This window comes from Halichoerus grypus, chromosome 5 (assembly GCF_964656455.1).
Source record: "Halichoerus grypus chromosome 5, mHalGry1.hap1.1, whole genome shotgun sequence".
Lineage (NCBI taxonomy): Eukaryota > Metazoa > Chordata > Mammalia > Carnivora > Phocidae > Halichoerus > Halichoerus grypus.
The window spans coordinates 22,002,760-22,025,017 of NC_135716.1; the positions used below are offsets into that span (position 1 = coordinate 22,002,760).

Below are 22,258 nucleotides of genomic sequence, written 5' to 3' on the forward strand. Positions count from 1 at the left end.
CCGTATTACTAAGTAATTTCTAGCAAATTTTTAAAGCATATTAATTGCTCTCTGCCATTGCTGTTTTCCTCGGGGATTTTAATTTAAACAGGTGCTAAAATGATTGAAACTTATTAGGAGATGAAATAATGAGACACAGAGAGTAAAATGTGTTTAGAAATTCTTAATTTTGTCACAAAACATTTATAATTTGTCAGTACTGGTACCTTGTGTGGAATAAAATAGTCACAAGGGAAGGCTTCAGAGGGTACTTGATGAAATTGAGTTTCACTTGCCAGCCCAGTGTATTATAAACACAGAGGCAAGCTCAGAGGTATATCTACACTCTGACGGCATTTTAAGAGCAACTATATGGAAAATAAGTATGAGTGGAGACACTTACATTAATATTTAAAGATAAGATAGTGTCCAGTCTGCAGGCCAAGTAAAGCACCTTTGCTCACTTAAGAGTTCCTTAACACCTCACCCTGATCTTTTACTTAACCTTGTAGGTAGGTACTGAAAGCCTAGGAGGGTCTAGAAATCTAGGACTCAGTGGCCAGGCACATTTGGTACTTTTGGCCTTCCCTCTTTTAAAGCAGAACAATGTAACATACTGTTTTCCTAGTGTGGGGCTATTGTTTCCCAGACTTTGGTCATTTACACACAGCCTTCATGATTGTAACCACATCTGCATGCCACCTTTCTCATTAGCCACTTAATATTTTTTTAATAAATTTATTTTTTATAACTTAGCTTCTTCCTAAACAAAGCCATCCATGAAATTACATGTGTGACAAGCTAGTTCATTTTCACCTATATGTCTCTAACAGGGCTGCCTCATATGGTAACCATCATCACATGCGACTGTTTCCATTTAAATTAAGTAAAATTAAAAATCCGGTTCTTCAGGAGCAGTAGCCACATTTAAAGTGCTCTATTAGGGCGCCTGCATGGTTCAGTCGGTTGAGCGTCCGACTCTTAATCTCAGCTCAGGTCCTGATCTCAGGGTCGTGAGTTTAAGCCCCACGTTGGGCTCCATGCTGGGCATGGAGCCTACTTTAAAAAATTAATAAAATTAAAAAGAAAATAAAGTGCTCTATGGCCACATTATACTCTATATTATGGAACATTTCTCTTGAAGCAGAGAGTTCTAGTGAACAGCACTGGTCTTCTAGAGCATCAGTGCTCATGGGCTTCCATCACCAGGATGAGAAAATACAAGCAGTATTCTAAGTTCTCTCTGTGTTTACAAAACAGCTTTGATATATAGTATAAGAATGGGGAAAGTACATGTAAAAATATATACAGAAAAATGACAGGTGCTCAGCCAAAGATACGTGTTTTCCAAGCATAGCACTGTTCAGGGACTGAAAAGCATCTTCAGATCACATTGTCACAAATTCTTTTTATTGATGTTTATTGCCTCATCTCCCACTCTCCCTCTCCTTCTCTCTGAATGTTAAAGGATAGGCAATTCAAAACACTTGTGATGATAAATTGTTTTGGGGTGAAATTAGAACTTCCTACCAGTTAAGCTTGAAAAACCACAGCCCACATTGTCAGTGTATAAGTTGTGGTCTGTATCTAGAGGCAGCTTTCAATGAAGGCTGACCATGTCAGCGTGTTGTCCACCCTTGCTCTGCCCTAAATTCTCCTTCCCATTCCATTCTCGACTTACCTGTGAGTTCTTCAATCTCTCCGGCTGTCCTGGGCTCTCTGTACCTTAGTTTGCAAAATGGTAGAAGCTTTATCCCATCCTCCCTCCCAGATGCAGAGTAGCTTAATGAATGGTCTCGTGGCTATTACTGTACACTGAGACCCTTGGGCTGGGGCGGTTGCTAAAGCGATACAGATGTTCTTGTTGTCCTATTGCAGTAGAGGTAGCGCAATTAATCTGGCTTTTTGCCAAATCAACATTGAGAGCACGTGTTCCCATGCACACATCCTTTATATTCTGTGCACCGATGTGCCTCTAAGGGATTTTTGAACAAGGCTTTGCTTTGTTTCTTCTGTTTTTATCCTTGGTCTGACTGCACAGCTGCTTTGCCATTAATGCTCAGTGGGTGAACTGTACCTGCCCGGTGCCATCCAAATGTCAGCTGCTTCGAAGGGGGCTTCGATGACAACCACAAGGAGAAGAGACTGAGCAGGAAACTGGTCAGGTCAATTAAGAGATGGGCAGCGTCTGTGATGACAGCAAGACTCCCAGCAATGTGCCCACCTAGGGGATGCAGAACATTATGTGGGATTAGGGCCCCAGAATGCAACTAGTTTCACACGCGTACTAACCACAGTTGGTGAAAGATGCCACAGACTCATAAAACTTTATGAGAAAAGGTCTTAACATGGATTCAGTCTACCTCTTCTTCCCAATTTGACAAGAAACTGACACCCAGAGAGTGTCTAGGATGTGAGCACATAGAAATGGATTTCAGGGGAGTGGCCATTCCTGAAAGAGCAAAGGGGCAGAGACTGGAAAGTGTGGGACACATCTAGAGAACATCCCAGTTAGATGGGGACATAAGAGTTCAAAAAGAATATGAAAAGATGAGGCTGGAGAGGTGTGGGCTGGATTTGAAGAATCTTGCTCTTAAGGCTGAGGACCTGGACTTCTGTCTGTAACCCAGGGTTGCGGTCTGGCACACAGCTGTGTCTGCATTTGACTTGTGATTTTACTATCATCTTCACCACTTCCTTCTGCTCTACTAATTTGTATTATCCGCCTGAGTTCAAGACCCCTATTATGAATAGTGGGGAGCAGTAAAGGAAAGGGCTGGGGTCCTTGACTGTAATTACAACCCAATAAAGCATAGGAAGACAATGAATCATAGAACACTACATCAAAAACCAATGAAGTACTATATGGTGACTAACAACATAATAAAAAAATTAAAAATTAAAAAATTAAAAAAAAAAAAAAGCATAGGAAGAGAACCCAAACCATGACAGTCCTGCCTTGCCTTTCTTTCTATTTGGTTTGCCTTCTCTACCTCCTTCTAGTTCCCCTTTGAGAAAAGACCTCCAGCCTCCAAAATAGAAGTTAGAAGAAACTTCTGTCTCTTCCTTCCCAAACAGGGCTCCTTGTTGGAGATCAATCTGGATTGCTCTTACTAATTCTTCCCCCCAAAAAAGAGGTATTGCTGACCCATTGTCCTCCCGGCAGCTGTTTATTGCCTGTGTACGATGAGGCAACAGGGACTATCAGTCACCAGCCCCTCCATCATCAGACTCACCTTGTCTCAACTAATGATTTTTAAAAATTACATATATGGCTCATAATTGCAATAATCCCCACAGACCACTGGCTCTAGCTGTAGTTAATAACTGGTTTGTCAAAGTTTAATGGTCTGAAACAAAGTAGTCTCAAGCTTGTTACTGAGCTGTCAGTGCAAAAAATCAGAATGATTCATTAGCCAAAAAGCAACATTTTGCTAACAAATCAGCTTTTCTTCCAGTTATCCTCTAATGTTGCTCTATCTGCCAAACTCGGGTCTGATAATAAAGCTGGGTTAATAATGCATTATTTCTTACATGAAGAATGGCTACATGCAGATTAGCAGCCGTCCACCATCTCAGCAAAGAACGATGGTGACAATTCCATGTGCTGGGCTCAAATTGTAGCCTAAGTCAAGGAAATGGAGTCCTATAGGGGTTCTTCAACAGGCTCAGTTGAATCAGGAGGCAACTGAGTGGGAAAAAGAACTTGCTTTGGAAGAAGCATATTTATATGGAGGCCCGGGAGGTGAGAACCAGTTTGCAACCATCATTGCTACTTATAAGAATAGCCCAGAAAACTGTGAGCAATCATGCTGAATCCTATGGAGAAAACTGTGTGCAAGAGGTAGTTTCTGACTGAACTTGCATTTGCTTCTGAAAGCATGGGGTATTATTGACAATGAACGCAGCCATCCAGCCCGTATTTATTGAGCCCTTGCTGTGTGCGGTACAGGGATGGGGTATACAAAGATAAACAGAGTTAAACACATCACAGTCTCTGTCTTCAGTGATCTCATTGTCCAACATGCACTGTACTGAAGACATGTGCGGTGGGCTAGAGGATCAGACAACCACTCTCCTTGGGAGCATTGAGGAAGTTTTCACAGAGGGAGGGGTAAGACTGAGCTAGAGGGGAAGGGTTTTTCAGGAAGAGGCAAGAGCAGGAACAAAAACAGAAATGAAAGAAGATGGTGCCATTGTGGAAAAGCGAGAGGAGTGGAGTGTTGGAGGAATAACCAGAAATAAGAGTGGAGACGTGGGCTGGGGACCCACTTGTGGGAGACTATGTCAGGCTGAAGAATTGGAATGTTATCCTATGGGATAGGGGAATCTACTGTGATTTTGAGGCGAGGTTGTGACACACTCAAATCTGTACTGAAGAGAGAGATCCTTGCTGGCAATGTGGAGGCTGACCTGGAGCGAGGAGAAGCTGGAGGTTAAGGCACAACAGTAAGAGCCAAGGAAATACGAGGAAGGCATGAAGGAAGGCAGGAGCACTCATTTATGGATTACTGACAAGATGGAGAAAGCAATGTACTGATAACAAGATAGGAGAGGCACTAAGGACTAAATTCTGGAAATGCACTCTTCTTAGGGCTTGTGGGGTAAGAGGACATCGGCAGAGCCATTGGGCCTGTATGTCATGCTCACCTCAGGTTCAGAGAGTGGATGTTAAGTACACATGACATGCTCTGTGGAGAACAGAGACATACCGACTGGAATGAAAAAAGCATATATCTCTCTGACAACATTGGCCTGTGTCCCATTACTGGATGACACCACTCTCTGCTATTAATTCCTATTTTTTAAAATCCTTTAACTATCTTTGAATAGCATTATTATGCTATATAATCCTATATAGTAGTATATTAATAATAATAATGTATCATAATAGCATACTATAAAAACAAAATTATACTATCAAAAACTCAATGCATGGAGTTATTACTTAACAAGTATTTAAAACACGCCAGTTTGCATAGGTGTGTTTGGACACTTCTCTAGGAGAAGTTCTGTACTCTGAGGTACTTACTATCTTCCCCAGCCCGCTCCCAGCCCTGTTTTCCTGTCTAGCAACCTCCTGCGTCCTCCATCTGTGCTTCACATTCTAAATAGTCCTCCTTCAGGATGTCTCTCTCTGACCGTTCTCAGTTGCTTCCAGCAGTGGCCATCCTTGAGCTGATTTTTGTGAGCTCTCAGTATCTATATGTCTGTCTTTTTAAATAGGGATACACGTTTACATATGCATGGTAAGGCCTTTCCATAATTAGGAATTTTCACAAGCCATCAGAAAGACTCCCAATTCAACAGGTTCAAAGGCCCCTTGACAGTAGACACACTAATGCACACAGCCTTCTTTAATTCCTTCCACCAATCTGCTCTGTGGCCAATTCTCTTTCGAAACACAGCCCTTTGACCTGGTTCTCCCCTGTTCTAAATGTCAGTTATTCTGGAAGGCCTCCAGATTTAATCCAGATTCTCCAGTCAAGCCTCATGGTCTTTCTTGAACCCCAGCTACCATTCTAGTTCTATTCTGCACTTGTTCTGTTTTATCTTACATCACTGACTTTGGTAGATCTTTCAGAGGTCCAGTTGTAAGTCATAAATGCCTAACCCAAACTGGCTTCAACAACAACAACAAAATGATAATTTACTGGCCCAAACAACTGAGAACAAACCAGGGTGGGATTGGATCAAGTGCAGCCTAATCCTAAGGTTCAAAAAACGTTTCGGGGGCTCTGCTCTGTCTCTAACTATTGCTATTTATTGTCTTACTGAAGACAGACTACCTTACCCTTAGCAAGAAGGGTTGGACTTGGGAAGCTCCAGGTTTATATCATTTCAGCAGAGTATTTGTGGAGGATAGCAAGCTTCCCCCCTCCCCGCCCCGCCCAGCCTCTCTATGAAAAAGACCCAGAAACTGAATAATCTTGCTTGGCGTCTCATGCCCAGCCTTGCCTCTGAGCATGAGTTTCTTGGTCCAGGAGGACCAGAACTGCAGCCAGCACAGAGTAGGAGGAAGATTCTGGAACAGGCAATCCTTGACCACTATAAACAGTGGCCCCCAAATGTAGCTACACATCAAGAATCACTTGAATTTCTTTCTAAGAATACAGATTTCCTGTCCTATTGCCGACCCACCCACTTAAAATCTTTCCAAGCAAGGCTAATATTTGGTACCTCCTGGACCACAGGAGTTATCAGGTGCTGCTCATCAGGGCCCTCCCTCTGGAAGGCCTTTTTCATCTCCCTCTTAGCCATCTTTCGATTCCTGCACAAACTTTAAGGCCTGTCTCAAATCCCATACCCTGTATGAGGACCTCCCGGATTCCCAAAAGTGACCTGAGAATAAGAATCGCTTTCTCTGACCTGGTCAAGAATGGCTTTAGGTGAGGTCTGGTTGGGGTCTTGAATGATGATCAGGGTTTTGATGAGTGCAGGGAATGAGGAGAGGCATTTTCCATTCAAATAAAAAGACATAAGCAAAAGCTACAGAGACTTTAAGATACAATGTTATTTTGCACAGGATGGATTAACAGCTGAAACAGAAGAGTCATGTTGTGACAAGTAAAAGAAAGAGATTGATAGTCGGTTTGGCAGCCAGATGATGGAATGACTTGAAAGTCAAATTTTCCAGAATGCCAGAAAGTTCGAATACACTGATCTCTTTTCACTTGGGGTAGGCCAGTGAGCCCAAGCACAGAGGGGGCCCCTGAACCACCCTCTCCCTGCTACAGCACGCTCGTGGGTCTACCCCAGTACTCAGTAAAGTGCCCTGTGCTTGCCGTGATGGGGGAAACGTTGTGAAACACTGAACTAGGCAAAGAGGAACCATTGAAGAATTCTGAAGACAGATTTAACATGATGAGAGCAATGTTTTAGGGAAATCAGTTCAAAATCAATGCAGCTCAACTTCAAAATGAGTCTGTCAGTATCCATTTAATTCCTGTACTGACAACATCACTTTCTTCTGGCTCTAAACTGAAGCCAGATTAGAACTTATAGACTAATTAATGATTAAGAATGAGAGGGAAGGGCGCCTGGGTGGCTCAGTCGGTTAAGCGACTGCCTTTGGCTCAGGTCATGATCCCAGGGTCCTGGGATCGAGTCCCGCATCGGGCTCCCTGCTCTGCGGGGAGCCTGCTTCTCCCTCTCCCACTCCCGCTGCTTGTGTTCCCTCTCTCGCTGTCTCTCTCTGTCAAATAAATAAATAAAATCTTTAAAAAAAAAAAAAAAAAAAAGAATGAGAGGGAAGAGGGACATTGATTGGCTCACTCCAAGTGAATAGTTTTTCATCCCCCCTCCCCTAAAAATATAAGTTATCTTGAAGCAACATGACCAGGCATAGGAAAGGTACAAGGAGAAAAGTGAGTTTTATGAATGGGACACCGTCTCATTTCAGACTGTTGATTAGACATCAGCTGGGGAGAAGATGCCCTCTGTTCTCAGCATCTACATGGATTCTGGGGAAAGCAGAGGAAGAAAGTAGTGGAGAAAACAAGCCAGTTTATGCATCTTGCTGAGCTGCGTTTGCATGCACTGGTGCCCGTGCTTTATCTGGAGGGCTATGAATTTCCAGAACATCACCTTTTTAAGCCACATTTTGAATAGGTTCTGTTTTTTAAATTTTCCATTTTATCCATCTCTTACATGAGCAATAGAATACTGTCCACGATCTTATGAATTTAACTAATAAAAAGACATATACATCTGGCATAAGTGTCAGTGGACTTTCCAAGTGAATTTTCAAATTGGAACTACTCAAAGTAAATTCCTTGCAACTTCATCAAGCTATTAAGTCGGTTCCTTCAAAAGACTTACCCTGGTATGGTATCAGGTATTTTTATAATCTTGGACTGGAAAATTATTTGTCAACCCTGGATTTTTCTTGGACTGGATGAGTCTAAGTTCTTTTCCAGTTTTCAAAAGGTATAAAAGTCTGAGTGGATATATAGGCTATAAGACTCCAGAGGTTTAAGAAATCAATTAATTCCGATTGTTAGCTTTGATAGTGCAAAACCAAACCAAGCCAAAACAAAACAAAACAAAACAAAGACAAAAACATAGCAGGTTCTGTTTTCCTGAACATGGGCCCCTGGATTCAGACTGCCTTCCTCCAGTCTTGGATTATTATTAATTTAGCCCACCTTTTGGGTAACAAAAAATGAAGCCAAAATATTGGTAAGAGTGTAACAGGTAATTGTGGTAATGGAGTAATAGTAGCTTATGAGACTGTATGCCAGGTAGTTCCTAGTGTTCTTTTTTTTTATTTTGGGGGTAGAAATAATAAATAAGATACATTGCATATCAAAACTTTTAGACTAAGTTCATAGTTAAACATAATTTTATCATTAATAAAAAGAAAGGATAAAAATAATCAGAGAAGGATATAACTCAAGATATTAAAATATGCAATAAGATTACAACCCTGAAGAAAGATGGAGGAAGCAACAAATATTTTTAAAGCCAAAACTGTGAATTAAAAACAGATGAAAAATTTAGATAATAATATATTCAATATGTATATATATACACACATATAAATAATGTAAATAAACTAGACATCTACCAAGTTAAATGAAGGAAAAGAAAATATATAAACAATATTAAAATGAGAAAGTAGCTAGAATAAAGAAGAGAATATTAATATGAAACTGTCATGTTCCAGTGTATGAAAATAAATTGGAAAATTTCAATGAGATGGCTGACTTTGGAAAAACATAAATGACCAAAATTTACTAGAGAAGTAGAAATTTTGAGTACATCAAAAAATGAGGAAGAAGCTAATAAATATATTTTTAAAATTGTTTCCAAGAATGTCTCCAAAGCTAGACAATTTGCCAGGGATCTGTTTTTAAAAAGGAAGATACAATTACAGAGTTATATAAATCATTTCCATTTTTTTTTTTAAAAAAGAGGTATCATTAAGACTAAACTTTTCATTTTAATATGCATAACTCTAATTCAAAAACTTAGGAAAATAGCTCCAAACAGAAACTATCAATTTCAATTATCAATAAAGATAAAAAATCCTAGTGAAAATATGAGTGACCCAGATTGAGCAGTGCATTGAAAGAATGGTCCACCACAGTGAATTTGAGAGGCACAGCTTAGGAACATGAGCCCCTGAATTCAGACTGCCTGCCCACTTACAAGTACTCAAATAAAGTACTTTTTGCATTTCAGGTTCCTCATCTATATAGTGCAACTAATTATAAGAGGACCTACCTCTCAGGGATTTCGACAGGATTAAGTAAGGTAACATAATGACAAGCACTCATCACAGTTCCTGGCACATAATAAGCATTAAGTAGATATCAGTTATTATTATCAGAATGCCAGAAATGCAAAGACTGTATTATATTTGGAAATCTCTGAATATGAAACACATCAACAATGTGTCAAAATAATTTTAACGGAGTATGTTTAAAGGAAAATATACTTGATAAAAATCAACAAGTATCCTTAATTATTTGTTAATCATTTAAGAACTAGGGAAAAAAACCCACTTCATTCATAGAATGAAAATACTTTACCTCTCAGGAAACATTTCACTTAAATAGTTGAACAGAAGATTTGATTTAGCATAAAGTATTATTTAACATGATAAAAATATGAAACATACAGAAGAGATATAATTATTGAAAAAGAAGAGAAATATGTTTTTTGCACGAGAGTGTTATCTCCTAGGAGGGGGGAGGATGGATGAGAGAGGAACAAAGAAAATGGGTTGAGATACATTTAGAACGAAAATACTGCAAATACACTGATTAGTATAAAATGAATATGCAAAATGGAAAACATTCGAGAATACCAAAAGTAACCACCTAGAAAAGAGGACGTGCAAAAAGGAAGACCCCACTCACCTCTGGAAAGAATAAACCAAACACATCTAAATAACCTTGGCAAGAAATAGTCTGCCCCTGTATTAAAACAAATAAGCTAACTAACTAAAATCACAAAACAAATGAGAGATGTAGAGTATTTGGATAAATGGAGAGACATACCATATTCCTAGAGGAGAAAACTGAGTATTTTAAAGAGATTTGTGTTTCCAAATTAACTTACATACCAGTAAAATCATAATCTGATTTTGGAGAGAACTGAACACAATGGTTCTCATGTATTAGAATAATAAACAGAAATAAATGGATTTTTCCTTTTTTCTGTTAAACAAGGAATAATGAGGAAAGAACAACAGATGTTATAACATATAAATCTATGTTAATTAAATATGTTACTAGTAACAGAGAAGAACAATACAGATCAATGAAACACCTTAGAACCAAACCCTTATTCTTTTATAAAATATTGATAAATGATTAAAGAAACATCAAAAATCAATGGAAGGAATAATTAATTATTCCAGAAATAATGCTGAAAACTGTTAGTTACTTAGAAAAAGAATTTTTAGTCCTTAGAGCATATCTAATCCCACACTGATTTAAAATTAAATGCAAAAAATTGAACAACAAAATGATATTTATTTTCTCAGTAGATAGGGACCAAAGCACTAAAATAGTGAAAGAGCAATAAAAGAAGTTAGCTCAAAATGGAATGTTTGGTACAATTACATATATAAAATTTAAAACTTTTCTACATCAAACCAAAAATTAAAAAGTAAACAATAAACTGAATAAGTACTTACAACAAATATAAAAAGTTCAATATCCTAACTATATAAAGAGCTCCCAGAGATCAATATAGAACATTAAAAATTATCTAAAAAACAAATGAGCAGGAGACATTAAGAGGCAAGCAGGAAATGCATCAACAAAGGGAAATATAGATTACTAATAAGCATGCAAAAATATTCTAACAGTAACAAAAAAATGAATAATAAAATAAAGCATATTAACCTATACATTAACAAAGATTTTTAAAAGATTAAAATAAGTTCTGGTAAAGATTTGGAGAATTATTCTTACATACAGCAGGCAGACACATGAATTGTTTTAAACTTTCTGGATAGCAGTTTGGCAATATGCATCAAGAAGCAATAAAAATATTTATGTCCTTCAGTCAGTTTTTCCACTGTTAGGAATCTCTTTCAAGGGATTAACCAGAGAGGCAGCGAGACTCTTATTCATGAGTGTTCACTGCAGCATTGTCCACAGCAGGAAAAAAAAAAACAAAAAACCTCCCTAAATTTCTAACAATAGGGAGATGGTTATGTAAATCACAGTGGAGCATATTATAGAATATTATTCAGGCATAAAAATGTTTTTGAAGAGTATTTGATGGCATGGTCAAAAGCATTCAGTATGCTCTCAGTTATGTTAAAAAAAGTTATGTTAAAAATAACTATTGAGTTATGAATAGAAAAATATATTGTACAAAAATACTCCACAATGTTATTAGAGGTTATTACTCAAATGGGGGATGGTGATGAATTTTATTTTGTTTCCTAGTATTTTCCACCTTATCTATAATGAGCATATTGTTACTCAGTACTTATAAAAAATATGAAATTTTTCTTTCAAAGGAGAACTTCTATAACCCTTCTGCAGTGATGTGGGGTTTTGTTTGTTTGCTTGTTTAATCAGGGAAGTCTCTTTAAGTAATACTCACCCACGACCTCTGCAATCATGAAAACGAAGCATATTCCCGAAGCAGCACAGAGTTTCCACTTGGCATAGACTTGCTCGTTTGCTCTGTTCTCTGTGGCCTTGGAGTTGTTGTGGCAGTGATAGATGGCTCCTGACTCCAGCTCCTCTGGCTTCTCTCCAGGACATTGATCTTTATTCAAGGATTTCTGCTGGAGTTCCACACTATGGATGAGTTTGACAGAAGCAAGAAGTGAACATGGTTGCAAATACCTCACTGACAGCCCTGCCCATTCTCAGAACTGATAGTAGGACATCTGCTAACTAGCCGGCAAGTTGCTGTTCACAGCTCCTTCCACAAGAAATATCAAGTGTAAGGAACAAGCAAGAAATTTCCTTCTGAATTCTCAACTGTTGAAGGTTTTGCTTTTATTCAGTCAAGGTCTTATTCAGTCTCTACCAGCAGTGATTAAGAGATGTCAAAGGAACAGGAGAAGGGAAGCAGATACACTTTGATGCATTTCCTTCCAAATTACTGCACTTTGAAAAGATTTTGGACCCTGTGTTACAAATTTAAAGGGGGGGAGGCAGGGCAATGTTGGATATGTGCGTAGGAGTCAGCTTGATGGTTCAAATACTCACTATTAAATGCCAAAACTCTTCCTTTCTTCTCCACAGCAACACTGTTAATAGATCATAGCACTTTCTCCTGCTGAGTCCATGTGGACTCTCAGAAACCCTCTTAACACAGCTTTGCAGACAATCTGTCTCAATCTATCAAAGCTGTATTGGGAGTCAAACGTGCTTATACTTCCTGAAGCAGGCAGCACCTATTAGTTCCTCTCAAATATAAAGCATTATTTAGAGCCATGTATAGGGCTCTAGAATTTCATAGATGAAAAGATTGTAGATAACATTCAGTCCAATCCCATAGTTTCTTAGCTGAAGTAATCAAGGTTCAGAGAGGTTAAGTAATTGCCTGAGGCCAAATAACCAGGAAACAGCGGAACTGGGATTCTAAACCTAGTGTTTTTTTCACTGGGCTCCACCCCACTTCCCTACCTAAACTTCGATACACCTGAAACCAATCTCTACTGATGCCAATATCAATATCCACGGATCTTGAGCCGATCAGACTTTCATTTTTTTAATAAACTTATTAGAAGACATTAATAAGATTCTTAGAATTAGGAACTTAGCATTCATGACTTTGAAGGGTATAAGAAGAAAAATAAATTCACCTCCACTTGAAGAGCTAGTTCATTTGTCTTATCCCCATCTGGAATTAAAGGTCTGAAGGTTTTGGTTTAGATGATGGTAATTATTATGACCCTACTTATCATTATATTTGGGTTTTTCCCGAATAAACTAAAGTATATATTCATTACAAAAAGTCTAGAATTACAGAAAAGCACAAAGAAAAGGGAAAAATCACTGGTAACCTTACCTCCAAAAGACAACTGTTACTGATATTTTGTTGTTTAGATTTGTGATATATAAACACACTTTTTTTTTACATAATCAGAGTTCATAATTAATTAGGGTGTTTTTGGTTACAAGTACTGAAAACAAAGCTCATGCTATTAAATGGGAATTATTGGTTCTGCAACTGAAAGCATCTAGATGTATCAGGCTTTAACCTGATTTAGGAAGACACCAGAGGCATTGCTCTGCATTCTCAAGTACACTTTAACCGCAGGCTGGTTTCCCTCATGGTAGTGGAATGGTTGCCCAAGGTAATCACAGTTGTGCACCTGCCTTTTCTTATACAGGCAGAGAGAGTGTCCATTCTCAAATCCTAAACAAGAGTCCTGAGTCGCATGCTGATTTGGCCAAATGAGAACCAACCTTTATAGCCAGAGGAATATGGATGGGCTAATTGGCTTAGACCTTGTTATAATCAGAATGGCTAAACCCTACCATGCTGACTCCTGGAGCTGAGATTGGGGTAGATGCTACCCAAATCTTATGGCTGCAACTCTGTGGGGAAGGGCTGGAATGGGTTATGGATGAAATGACAGTGTCACCATAGGATCCTACCAAAGATACAGCTTTGGAACCTGATTCTTAGCTATATGTATTGTTGACGTTTTCTCAATTTATTAAATACTCTACACTATTATTTTTAACATATAGAGAGCACTGTATTTAATATAAATATGTCATACATAATGAACTGATTTCCTATTATTAAACAATTCATTCTTTTCCAATTATTTGCTCATATAAATGGGGCTGTTGATCTTTATAGTTAATCTTTACTCAGTATATTATTATCTTCTTAAAATGTAACCCTAATAGGGGAATTGTCTGGTCAAGAGGTATCTGCATTTTTAAGGATTTTGGTATATATCGCCAAATTGACTTTGGAATGTTTGTACTGATGATATTAATAACACTCAGGATTTTGAACATACCCTGATAATAAAAAATATATCATGTAGCAGTGTGGATCACCAATGGCCATCAACTCAGGAGCCTGAGAACTAAAACTAAAGCATGATAGAGGTTTCCTCTTCCTTTGTGCTGAGAAGGCAACATGAGCAAGACAGGGTCACTGATCATTCTGGCACTGTTCATATGGCCACTGATTTGCTGAAGTCATAGGAAGATTTGCTTTATTTTATGTTTTTCATGAATCTTGTGGCCAGAGAAAACCAGGTGGTAAGTGACCAGGAGAAAGAACTTATTCTGGAGCAGTGCAGAAGTCAAAGGCAGGAATCCTACTAAGGGCACAGCCTCCAGGGCAATGCCACAAGAAGAAAAGAAACCTGCCAGAAACCTGGCCAATTTTTACCTTTGAATACTGCTTTATTGTCCTAGACTCTAAGATTAACCAATATGGATATACTTTGAGCTGAGATTGCTCCTTGAAATACTAAGCAGGAGATCCAAAGGTGGGCTTCAGAGGCTCCATTGAAATTGGATGCAATGTGTTCATATATGTGTTTGTGTGTGTTTTATGGGGGGATGCAAGAGCCCACAGTCTTCACTGGGCTCCTAAAAGTGTCTGTAATCCCCCCAAAACTTAAAAACCAAAATTAACGTACATTTCTCATTACCTCATTAGAGCAAAGTGGTCTGGGTACCTATAGATGCAGAATAGGCTCTTACTCTAAAAAATGATGTGAATCCTGAGAATTTTAAGAAGGTTATAAAAAGCAAATGCTATGATGCATCAAAAAATGAATTATGAATAAATCTCCATAGATTCCCATGAATTCAAAGATGGTTGAAGTTCTGAAGAATAGGAATAATAGGCCAGAGCAGAGGAAGTTACTGTAGCATCAAAGAAAAAAAGGGGGAATAACAGGAGAAATAGGGAAATATTCAAAATTTTTCTTGCAATAGCCTACAACTTTGAGTTTATTTCTTAAAATACTAATTAAAGAATGGAGCTTTGTTTTGTGATCTTGGAGAAGTTTTTTTTTTTTTTCTTTTGTATTTTATTTTTGTTTGATGGTAGAAGTTAAACCACTTTGTTTCTGTGTCTCTAAAGTAGAGCTGGTAAAACTTTCACCCTCTTATTTCATATGTTGACTACATAAAATCACTTCTATTTTGCGCCTTCACATCACTTCTCCCAAGAACCTCAAATCACTATTCCTATGAGAAGAGGAGATGAAAGCTTAGGTCCCACTATGCATATCCCAATACCTCACGTATTCATTCATTCAACAAATTTGTACTGCATCCCTGCAATGTGCCTACACTTTCAGAGATGCTAATTGATCCATGGTCTTTAAGACTAAGTTCCTGACCTCAGAAGCTTATATCTTAGCAGAGGGAGACAAACAGTAAGCCAGCCGGTAGTCACAGAGGCTGTGTAGTATGATGGTCAGTGATCAGGGAGTAAAGGTGGGACTACTTCAAAGAGAGCGGTAATGGGAGGCACCTCTGTAGAGATATCTCTACAGTGAGTTAAAGGATAATGGGAGTAGACCTACATGAAAGAGAAACATCACAAGTGGAGGGTATTGCTGGTGCAAAGGCAAAAAGGCAAGAAAGAGCCTATCCTGTCAAAAGCTAGCCTTGACAGAAAGGGAACTACGTAGGTGGCCACTGTGGGATGAAGAAAGTGATATTGGATGACATCAGAGAAGCAGGCAGAAGTTAGATCATGCAGAACTCTGTGAACCATTAAAAAGGGTTTCCTTTTCTTCAAAGTCTGCAAGAAGGAAGTTGGAAAGTTTTAAGCAGGGAAGTAACATAATGTGGTTCACATTTCTAAAATGCTCACTTCAGGTGATGCTTGGAAGGCTTGAGCATAAAGAGGCAAAACATGGAGACCATTTAGGAGGTGGCTGAAGCAGAGATGCTGGCAATTTGGACCAGTGCAGTGACAAGGAAAAGGGGAAAAAGTAGCCGTATTTGAGGGATGTTTGGGAGGTAGAATCAATGGGACTTACTAACCAATAGCATTATTTAGAGGGGAATGAGGGAAGGTTGGGACTCGAGGATTCCTCATGGATTTCTGGTTACAACAGCTAGGTGGAGGTCATACCAGTTTCTGAAATGGGCTGAGTAGATGATAGTACAGGGAGGAAGCTGAGAATTTGGGCTCTGACATCCCATTGCTAAGTCAAATCCCAGCTTTACCACTCAGTAATGTATGACTGTAAGAAAACAACTTAACCACTCTGTGCCTCAATTTCCTCACCTGCGAAATGGGGATAATGATGACACCTCTCTCACAGGGTAGCTTTGAGATTTTAGCTAGTTCATATGAACACTTCAGAGTGTGTTTGGAACAAGATAAATACACAAAAAATGTGAATTTTTAAGTTAGTCTACCATTTTCACATTACATGATTATCATTGTTCTTCAGAAACAATAAAGTTGTACTGTGAAATAACTTAAAGCTAGGGGCACCTGGGTGGCTCAATCAGTTAAGCATGGGACTCTTGGTGTTGGCCTCTTGGTTTCTACTCAGGTCATGATCTCATGGTCCTGGGATCGAGCCGCAGTAGGGCTCTGCTATGTAGAAATGGTGACAATGGGCATCCCTGTCTTGTTCCTGATATTAAGGGAAAGCTTTCAGGCCTTTACCACTAAGTTTGTTAGCTTCATGTTTTCCATAGAAAACTTTTTATCAGGTTGAAAAAGTTCCCTTCTATTTCTTGTTTGGTGAATGTCACCATAATGAAAGGCTGTTGTTTTGTTGAATGCTTTTTCTGCATCTAATGAGATAATCATGTGGTGGGTTTTGTCCTTTATTTTATTAATGTGGTGTATTCCTTTGATTGTATTTCAAATGTTAAATGAAGTATGCATTACTGGGATAAATTTGACTTCACCGTAGTTCATAATTTTTTTTTTATCTTGCTGTGTTCAGTTTGTTAGTATTGGGTGGAGGGATTTTTGAATCTGTATATATAAGGCATATTGACTTATAGTTTTATTTTCTTGTGATATCTTCTTGTTTTGCTATCAGTGGAATGTTAAAATATAGGATGAGTTGGAAAATGTTCAATCCTTTTTATTTTTTGGAAAAATTTGTGAAGAACTGGTATTAATTCTACTTTATATGTTTGGTAAAAACCACCAGTGAAGACATCTGGGTTTGGGATTTTCTTTGCATGAAGTTTCCTTAGTACTAAGTCAATCTTTTTACTTATTATAGATCCACTAAGATTTTCTGTTTTCTCTTGAGTTAGTTTGGTAGTTTGTATCTTTCTATAACTTTAGTATTTCATCTAATATTATATATATATATATATATATATATATATATATATATATATATGTATGTATGTTATGTATGCAATTTATCTTTACATCAGTTAAGAGAAGAAAGGAGAGTAAATATGCCATCTTTTATAATTACCTTTATCTTTACTGATGCTATTTGGTTTTTGTGCCTTGATTCAAGTTAATGTCTGGTGTCATTTATTTTCAGCCTGAAAATTTTCCTTTGCTAGTGCTTGAAAAGTGAGTCTGCTAGCAAAAAATTTTCTCAGTTTTTGCTCACCTGGGAATGTCTTCATTTCACCTTCATTTTAGAAGATAGTTTTGCTGGATATAAGATGATTGGTTGACAGTTCTTTTTTTTTTCTTTTAGCTCTTTGAATATGTCATTCCACTGCCTTCCAGGTCCTTTTATTCTGCTAGAAGTCAGGTGGTAATCTTACTGAGATGCTCTTGAACATGATGAATCTTTTTCTCTCTTGATGCTTTCAAGATTTTTTTCTGTTTTGCTTTCAGTATTTTCGCTATGATATGTCAGAGAGTAGATCTGTTTTCCTTGATTCTTCTTAGAGTCTGTTGACCCATTGTAGATGTGTAGATTAATATTGTCACCAAATTTTGGAAAATTCTAACCATTATTTCTTTGAATATTTCTCTCCTCCTTTTTCTCCTCTCCTTCTGGTACTCCCATTATGTGTGTGTTAGGGCATTCAGTGATGTGCCACATTTCTTTGAGGTTCTGTTACTTTTTCCTTGTTTTTTTCTCTGTGTGCTTTATGTTGCATATCTGTTGATCTATCTTCAAGTTCACTGATTCTTCTGTCAGTTCATATCTACTGCTGAGCTCCTTTAACAAATTTTTTATTCTACTTAATGTACTTTCAACTTCAGAATTTCCATTTATCTCTTTTTTATATAATTTCTATCTCTTAACTGACATTATTTGATGAGACACTGCCATCATACCTCTCTTTAATTTTTTAAACATGATTTCATTTAAGTCTTTAATCATATTTATAATGACTACTCTGAAATCTCTGAATGCTAAGTCCAACACCTGGGCTCTTTTAAAGGCAGTTTCTATTACCTGCTCTTTTTACTATGTATGTGTTATTTTTTGCTGTTTCTTTGCAGGTCTTATAATATTTAGCCTAAAATTGGATGTTTTAGATAATACATGGTAGCAGTTCTGGATATTGATCCCCTATGGGCCTGTTCTTACTGATGTTTACTTGTTTGCTCTATTATTTGTTTGGGAATGGCTTGTCTAATTAAGTGGAATCTCTTTCCTCTGATGTCTCCTACATGTGCAACTTCTGTTATTATTCCCAAGAGGGTGAAGCCTTAGTATACACAGAGTCATCTTTACCTCCTCCACCCCAGCCCAGGGATACTGATCATTTTAATCATGTTTGCTTTGATTGTCTCTTTCCATGGTCTCACTGTTAAGCTTCTGGCTGTTCTGCCTAAATGGGTATCACATCCAACTATTGACCAATTTAATCACTTATTGATTACTCTACTGTCTTAACAATGCCCTAAGGCATAAATTGCTCCACAATCTGATCCAATTAAAGCTGGACCTTATGTTAGTCTGCTCAAGCTGCTATAACAAAATATCACAGACTGGGTAACTTAAACAACAGAAATTTATTTTCTCATGGTTCTGGAGGCTGAATGTCCATGATTAAGGTGCTGGAAAATTCAGTTTCTGGCAAAAGCTCTCTTCCTGGTCTATAGATGGCTGCTTTTCTATATCCTCACACGGTGGAGAGAGATCTCTGGTGTCTCTTCCTCTTCTATGGGGACACCAGTTCTACCATATCAGGGCTCCATCCTGATGACTTCATTTAACCTTAATCACCTCTTTTAAAGGTCCTATCTCCAGCACAGTCACATAAGAGTTTGGGCTTCCAAATATGAATTTGGGGGGGGGGACACAAATATTCAGTCCATAGCAGGCTCCTCTAAGGGGGAAAATATTTGAGGTCATGAGAAGAATGAAGACTAACCAAAAGCTAGTACAAAGCCCCCAGACATGTGACTAAAGCCATCTTGGAACTTTTGGCACAGCCCAGACACCAGCAGAATGCAGCCCCATGAACAAACCTCACTGACCCATGAATTGTGAATAATAAAATGATTGCTGTTTAAGCTACTACATTCTGAGACTAGTTTGTAGCCCAGCAGTAGATAAATGAAATACTCCTTTCGTGGAATTAGAGAATAAAGATTCCTTCAGGTTAAGTTTCTCAATAGGTAGTAACAATTTAAATTGAAAGCTGATTATAAGTAGAAAGAGAGAAGGAAGGAGAAAAGAGAAGGACTATCAGAGGGCAAAGTTGTCTGGGAAAGAGAGACAGAAGAAAATCCATGAGAAAGGAGATCAGAGAAGATGATAAAAGGAAGCAAATAAGTGAGGAAATCAAGGTCCATGTGACCTCAAGGAGAAATAGATTAAGGATTCAGGAGGCCACAAGGTGAAAGTGTGTGTGCAGGAGAGGTGGAAGAGGAGGAAGCAGGCACTAAATTCACGAACAGGAGGCATGGGTTCAGATCCCAACTCTGCCATAGTTAGACAGCTGACCTTAAGAAAGGCACTTCTCTTTGGCATTCAGGTTCCTAACTGGTAAAATGAGGGATCAGCATAAATCATCTCTCCAAGATTTAACTGTTTTTATATGAAAAGAAAATAAAAATGAGTTTGATAGTTTCTATCATCACCATATCCTGAAAACCATACCCATTTAGGAAATGAAAGAGACCTATAACTCTATATGGTTAGCTTTATTTGTGTAACAGAGTTAATGGTCTATTTTAATGAGAAGGCAAATAGTGTTATTTTAATAATGTAGAGATGCTCTATTAAGAGTGTCTATAGTAAAAACAATTCTTTGTCTAAAATTTCTGCCTGACCTAACATGAGGTTTTGTTATTTATGGTCTTAATAAATCACATCTAATATTATTTTCTAAGAAAAATAATTGTTATAATGTGAGATAATAGATGTGCTAGATTCTATCATATATTTTTAAAGCAAAATTATAAAGATCCTATTAAAAATGTCCCTTTACAGTTGTTCAAACATTTGATGCTATCAAACACAATGTTGCTACTCTTTCAGAATATGAATTTGGTTCCATGAAACAAACAGACATTACACATACTATTAATGGGTATGTGTTCTCTTAAGTTCTGCTCCTACATGAAATCATTTTAGATTTCCATTCATTCATCTGTACGTACTAAGCATGTTTCTCTTTGCTCCTCATTCAGACTGAATTCCCCAAACATACAAAACTCTTATTCTTATATGTCTCTGTTTTTACCAGGCAATTATCTCAGTCTGGAAAATGTCCCCCCACCTGTATTTTCTATGGAATTTTCCTAACCTTACTCTAACTCCTTTTCATTTTTCACTTCTTATTCTATCACTTCTGCAATGCTTTCTCTGACCCCTAAAGTCTGGCTAAGGCCTAGGTTCCTTTGAGATCTTCTCATTAAACACCTCCAGAATGACACTTCTATGCTATTTTGTAATTGCCTATTTTCTGTGTGCATTCCACATTAGACTCAAAGTTTCAAGAGGACAGAGATCTGAAAGTAAGCATGTTTTCTTCCTGTTATATATCCGAGCGTGTTCAATCAATAGTAGTTCAATAAGGGGAAGATAAATGAATGTGGTACTGTGCATGTGGTATTGTGGAGATAGTAAGCGGACTAGAACTATGTAGGACATTAAACTCAGCTATATTCATTATAGTTGTGTACATTTGACTATGGTATTTTATGATTAAGAAAACAGCAGTTGGTTTAAAGATTGATGTAACCCCAATTCTGTCACAATGTTGAAAAGCCTTAATTTTTTTCTAAATATAATTTAATAAAATGTATTTAGAACTTTAAAAATGGGAATAATTGAGGAAAAGAAAGGTAAACAGATTAGATCATATATGCCTGTTTCCTGGAAGATAAACTACAGATGAAAAATATATTAATAAAATGTATCCTTTGTGCACTTAGGATATTTAAGGAATCAAATCCTGCATTTTTCAGGATATGAATTATACAGGTCAGTCAACAGCTTATCAGATTTTACAAAATACCCCTGAGTTGCACAGCAAAAGTTTCCAATTTTGAAGAAGTAGGATCTAACGATTTATTGAATAGTCAAGACACAGAAAGTCGTGAAGCAGAAACAGGTGTCTGTTACCTGTCTAGGGTGAAGGCATACATCTTGGTGGCTCTGTCATTCACAAGGTAAGTTCTTTCAAGAAACTCCATGGTGGTCAGGATGAGAGCTTCTGCTGTTGTTTGTGGTTGTTGGGTTGTTGTGGCTTCTGCTGTTTACCTCACTGCTCAGTTTGGGAAGCAAAGCAGCATTATAATCATTCACATACTTTCCAAAGAAAAAAATAAAAAGGCTTCTGTGATTTAGAATAACAAGCCTCCTACATCAAGGTTCTTGGTAGGTCTGCTAAAATTACAGCCTCCTCGGACGATCACCTGGTCTCATTCTCTTACCCACAGAAACTCCTTTCCTACAGAGACCTGCAGGAAGGATCAGGTGAAGCGAGAGAGAGAAAGAGAGAGAGAGAGAGAGAGAGAGTGTGTGTGCGCTTCCGATGCTATCTGATTCCACTGTTTCCTGAGAGGTAGAGGAGCTCAAGGGTTTCCTGCTAATTGCTGATGTAGATGTTTGGTCTTCAGAACACACCTGGGTGAGCTGCAGACACCCTTCTGGGCACTAGTCTCATGATTTCCCTTTCTTTTCCTTTCATTTTTTTTGCGGGGGGATCTCTCTCTCAACCTAAAAACATTTCTCTTGAGATTTAGTTCTAAGATGACCTCTAAGCACTGTCAGGATTTACTTTCTCCTCTCCCAGGGCCATTTTGGGATTTCACTACTGAAGGGAGGACATGGGTCATTAGTTGCTGAAGTCTGTAATCTGAAACAGTTCCTGGTGTGGCAGCTTTGAAGCCCTTTTGACAGGCAGGAAAAGGGCAGACTCAGCTTCTAAATAAATTACAGCCCTCAGTCATA

General features: G+C 38.0%; 1 protein-coding gene across 1 annotated transcript in view; it reads right to left on the reverse strand.

The window, feature by feature from the left end:
* SLC30A8 (solute carrier family 30 member 8) overlaps nucleotides 1–21,498 on the reverse strand; it is a 33,284-nt gene extending 11,786 nt beyond the window's left edge. The window contains exons 1-3 of the mRNA XM_036094676.2: nucleotides 21,428–21,498; nucleotides 11,551–11,750; nucleotides 2,057–2,203 (exon numbers count right to left, since the gene is read on the reverse strand). Of these exons, the coding sequence (XP_035950569.1) occupies nucleotides 2,057–2,203; nucleotides 11,551–11,750; nucleotides 21,428–21,498 (418 nt within the window). The remainder of the gene's footprint in view (nucleotides 1–2,056; nucleotides 2,204–11,550; nucleotides 11,751–21,427) is intronic.
* Nucleotides 21,499–22,258: the final 760 nt, after the last annotated feature.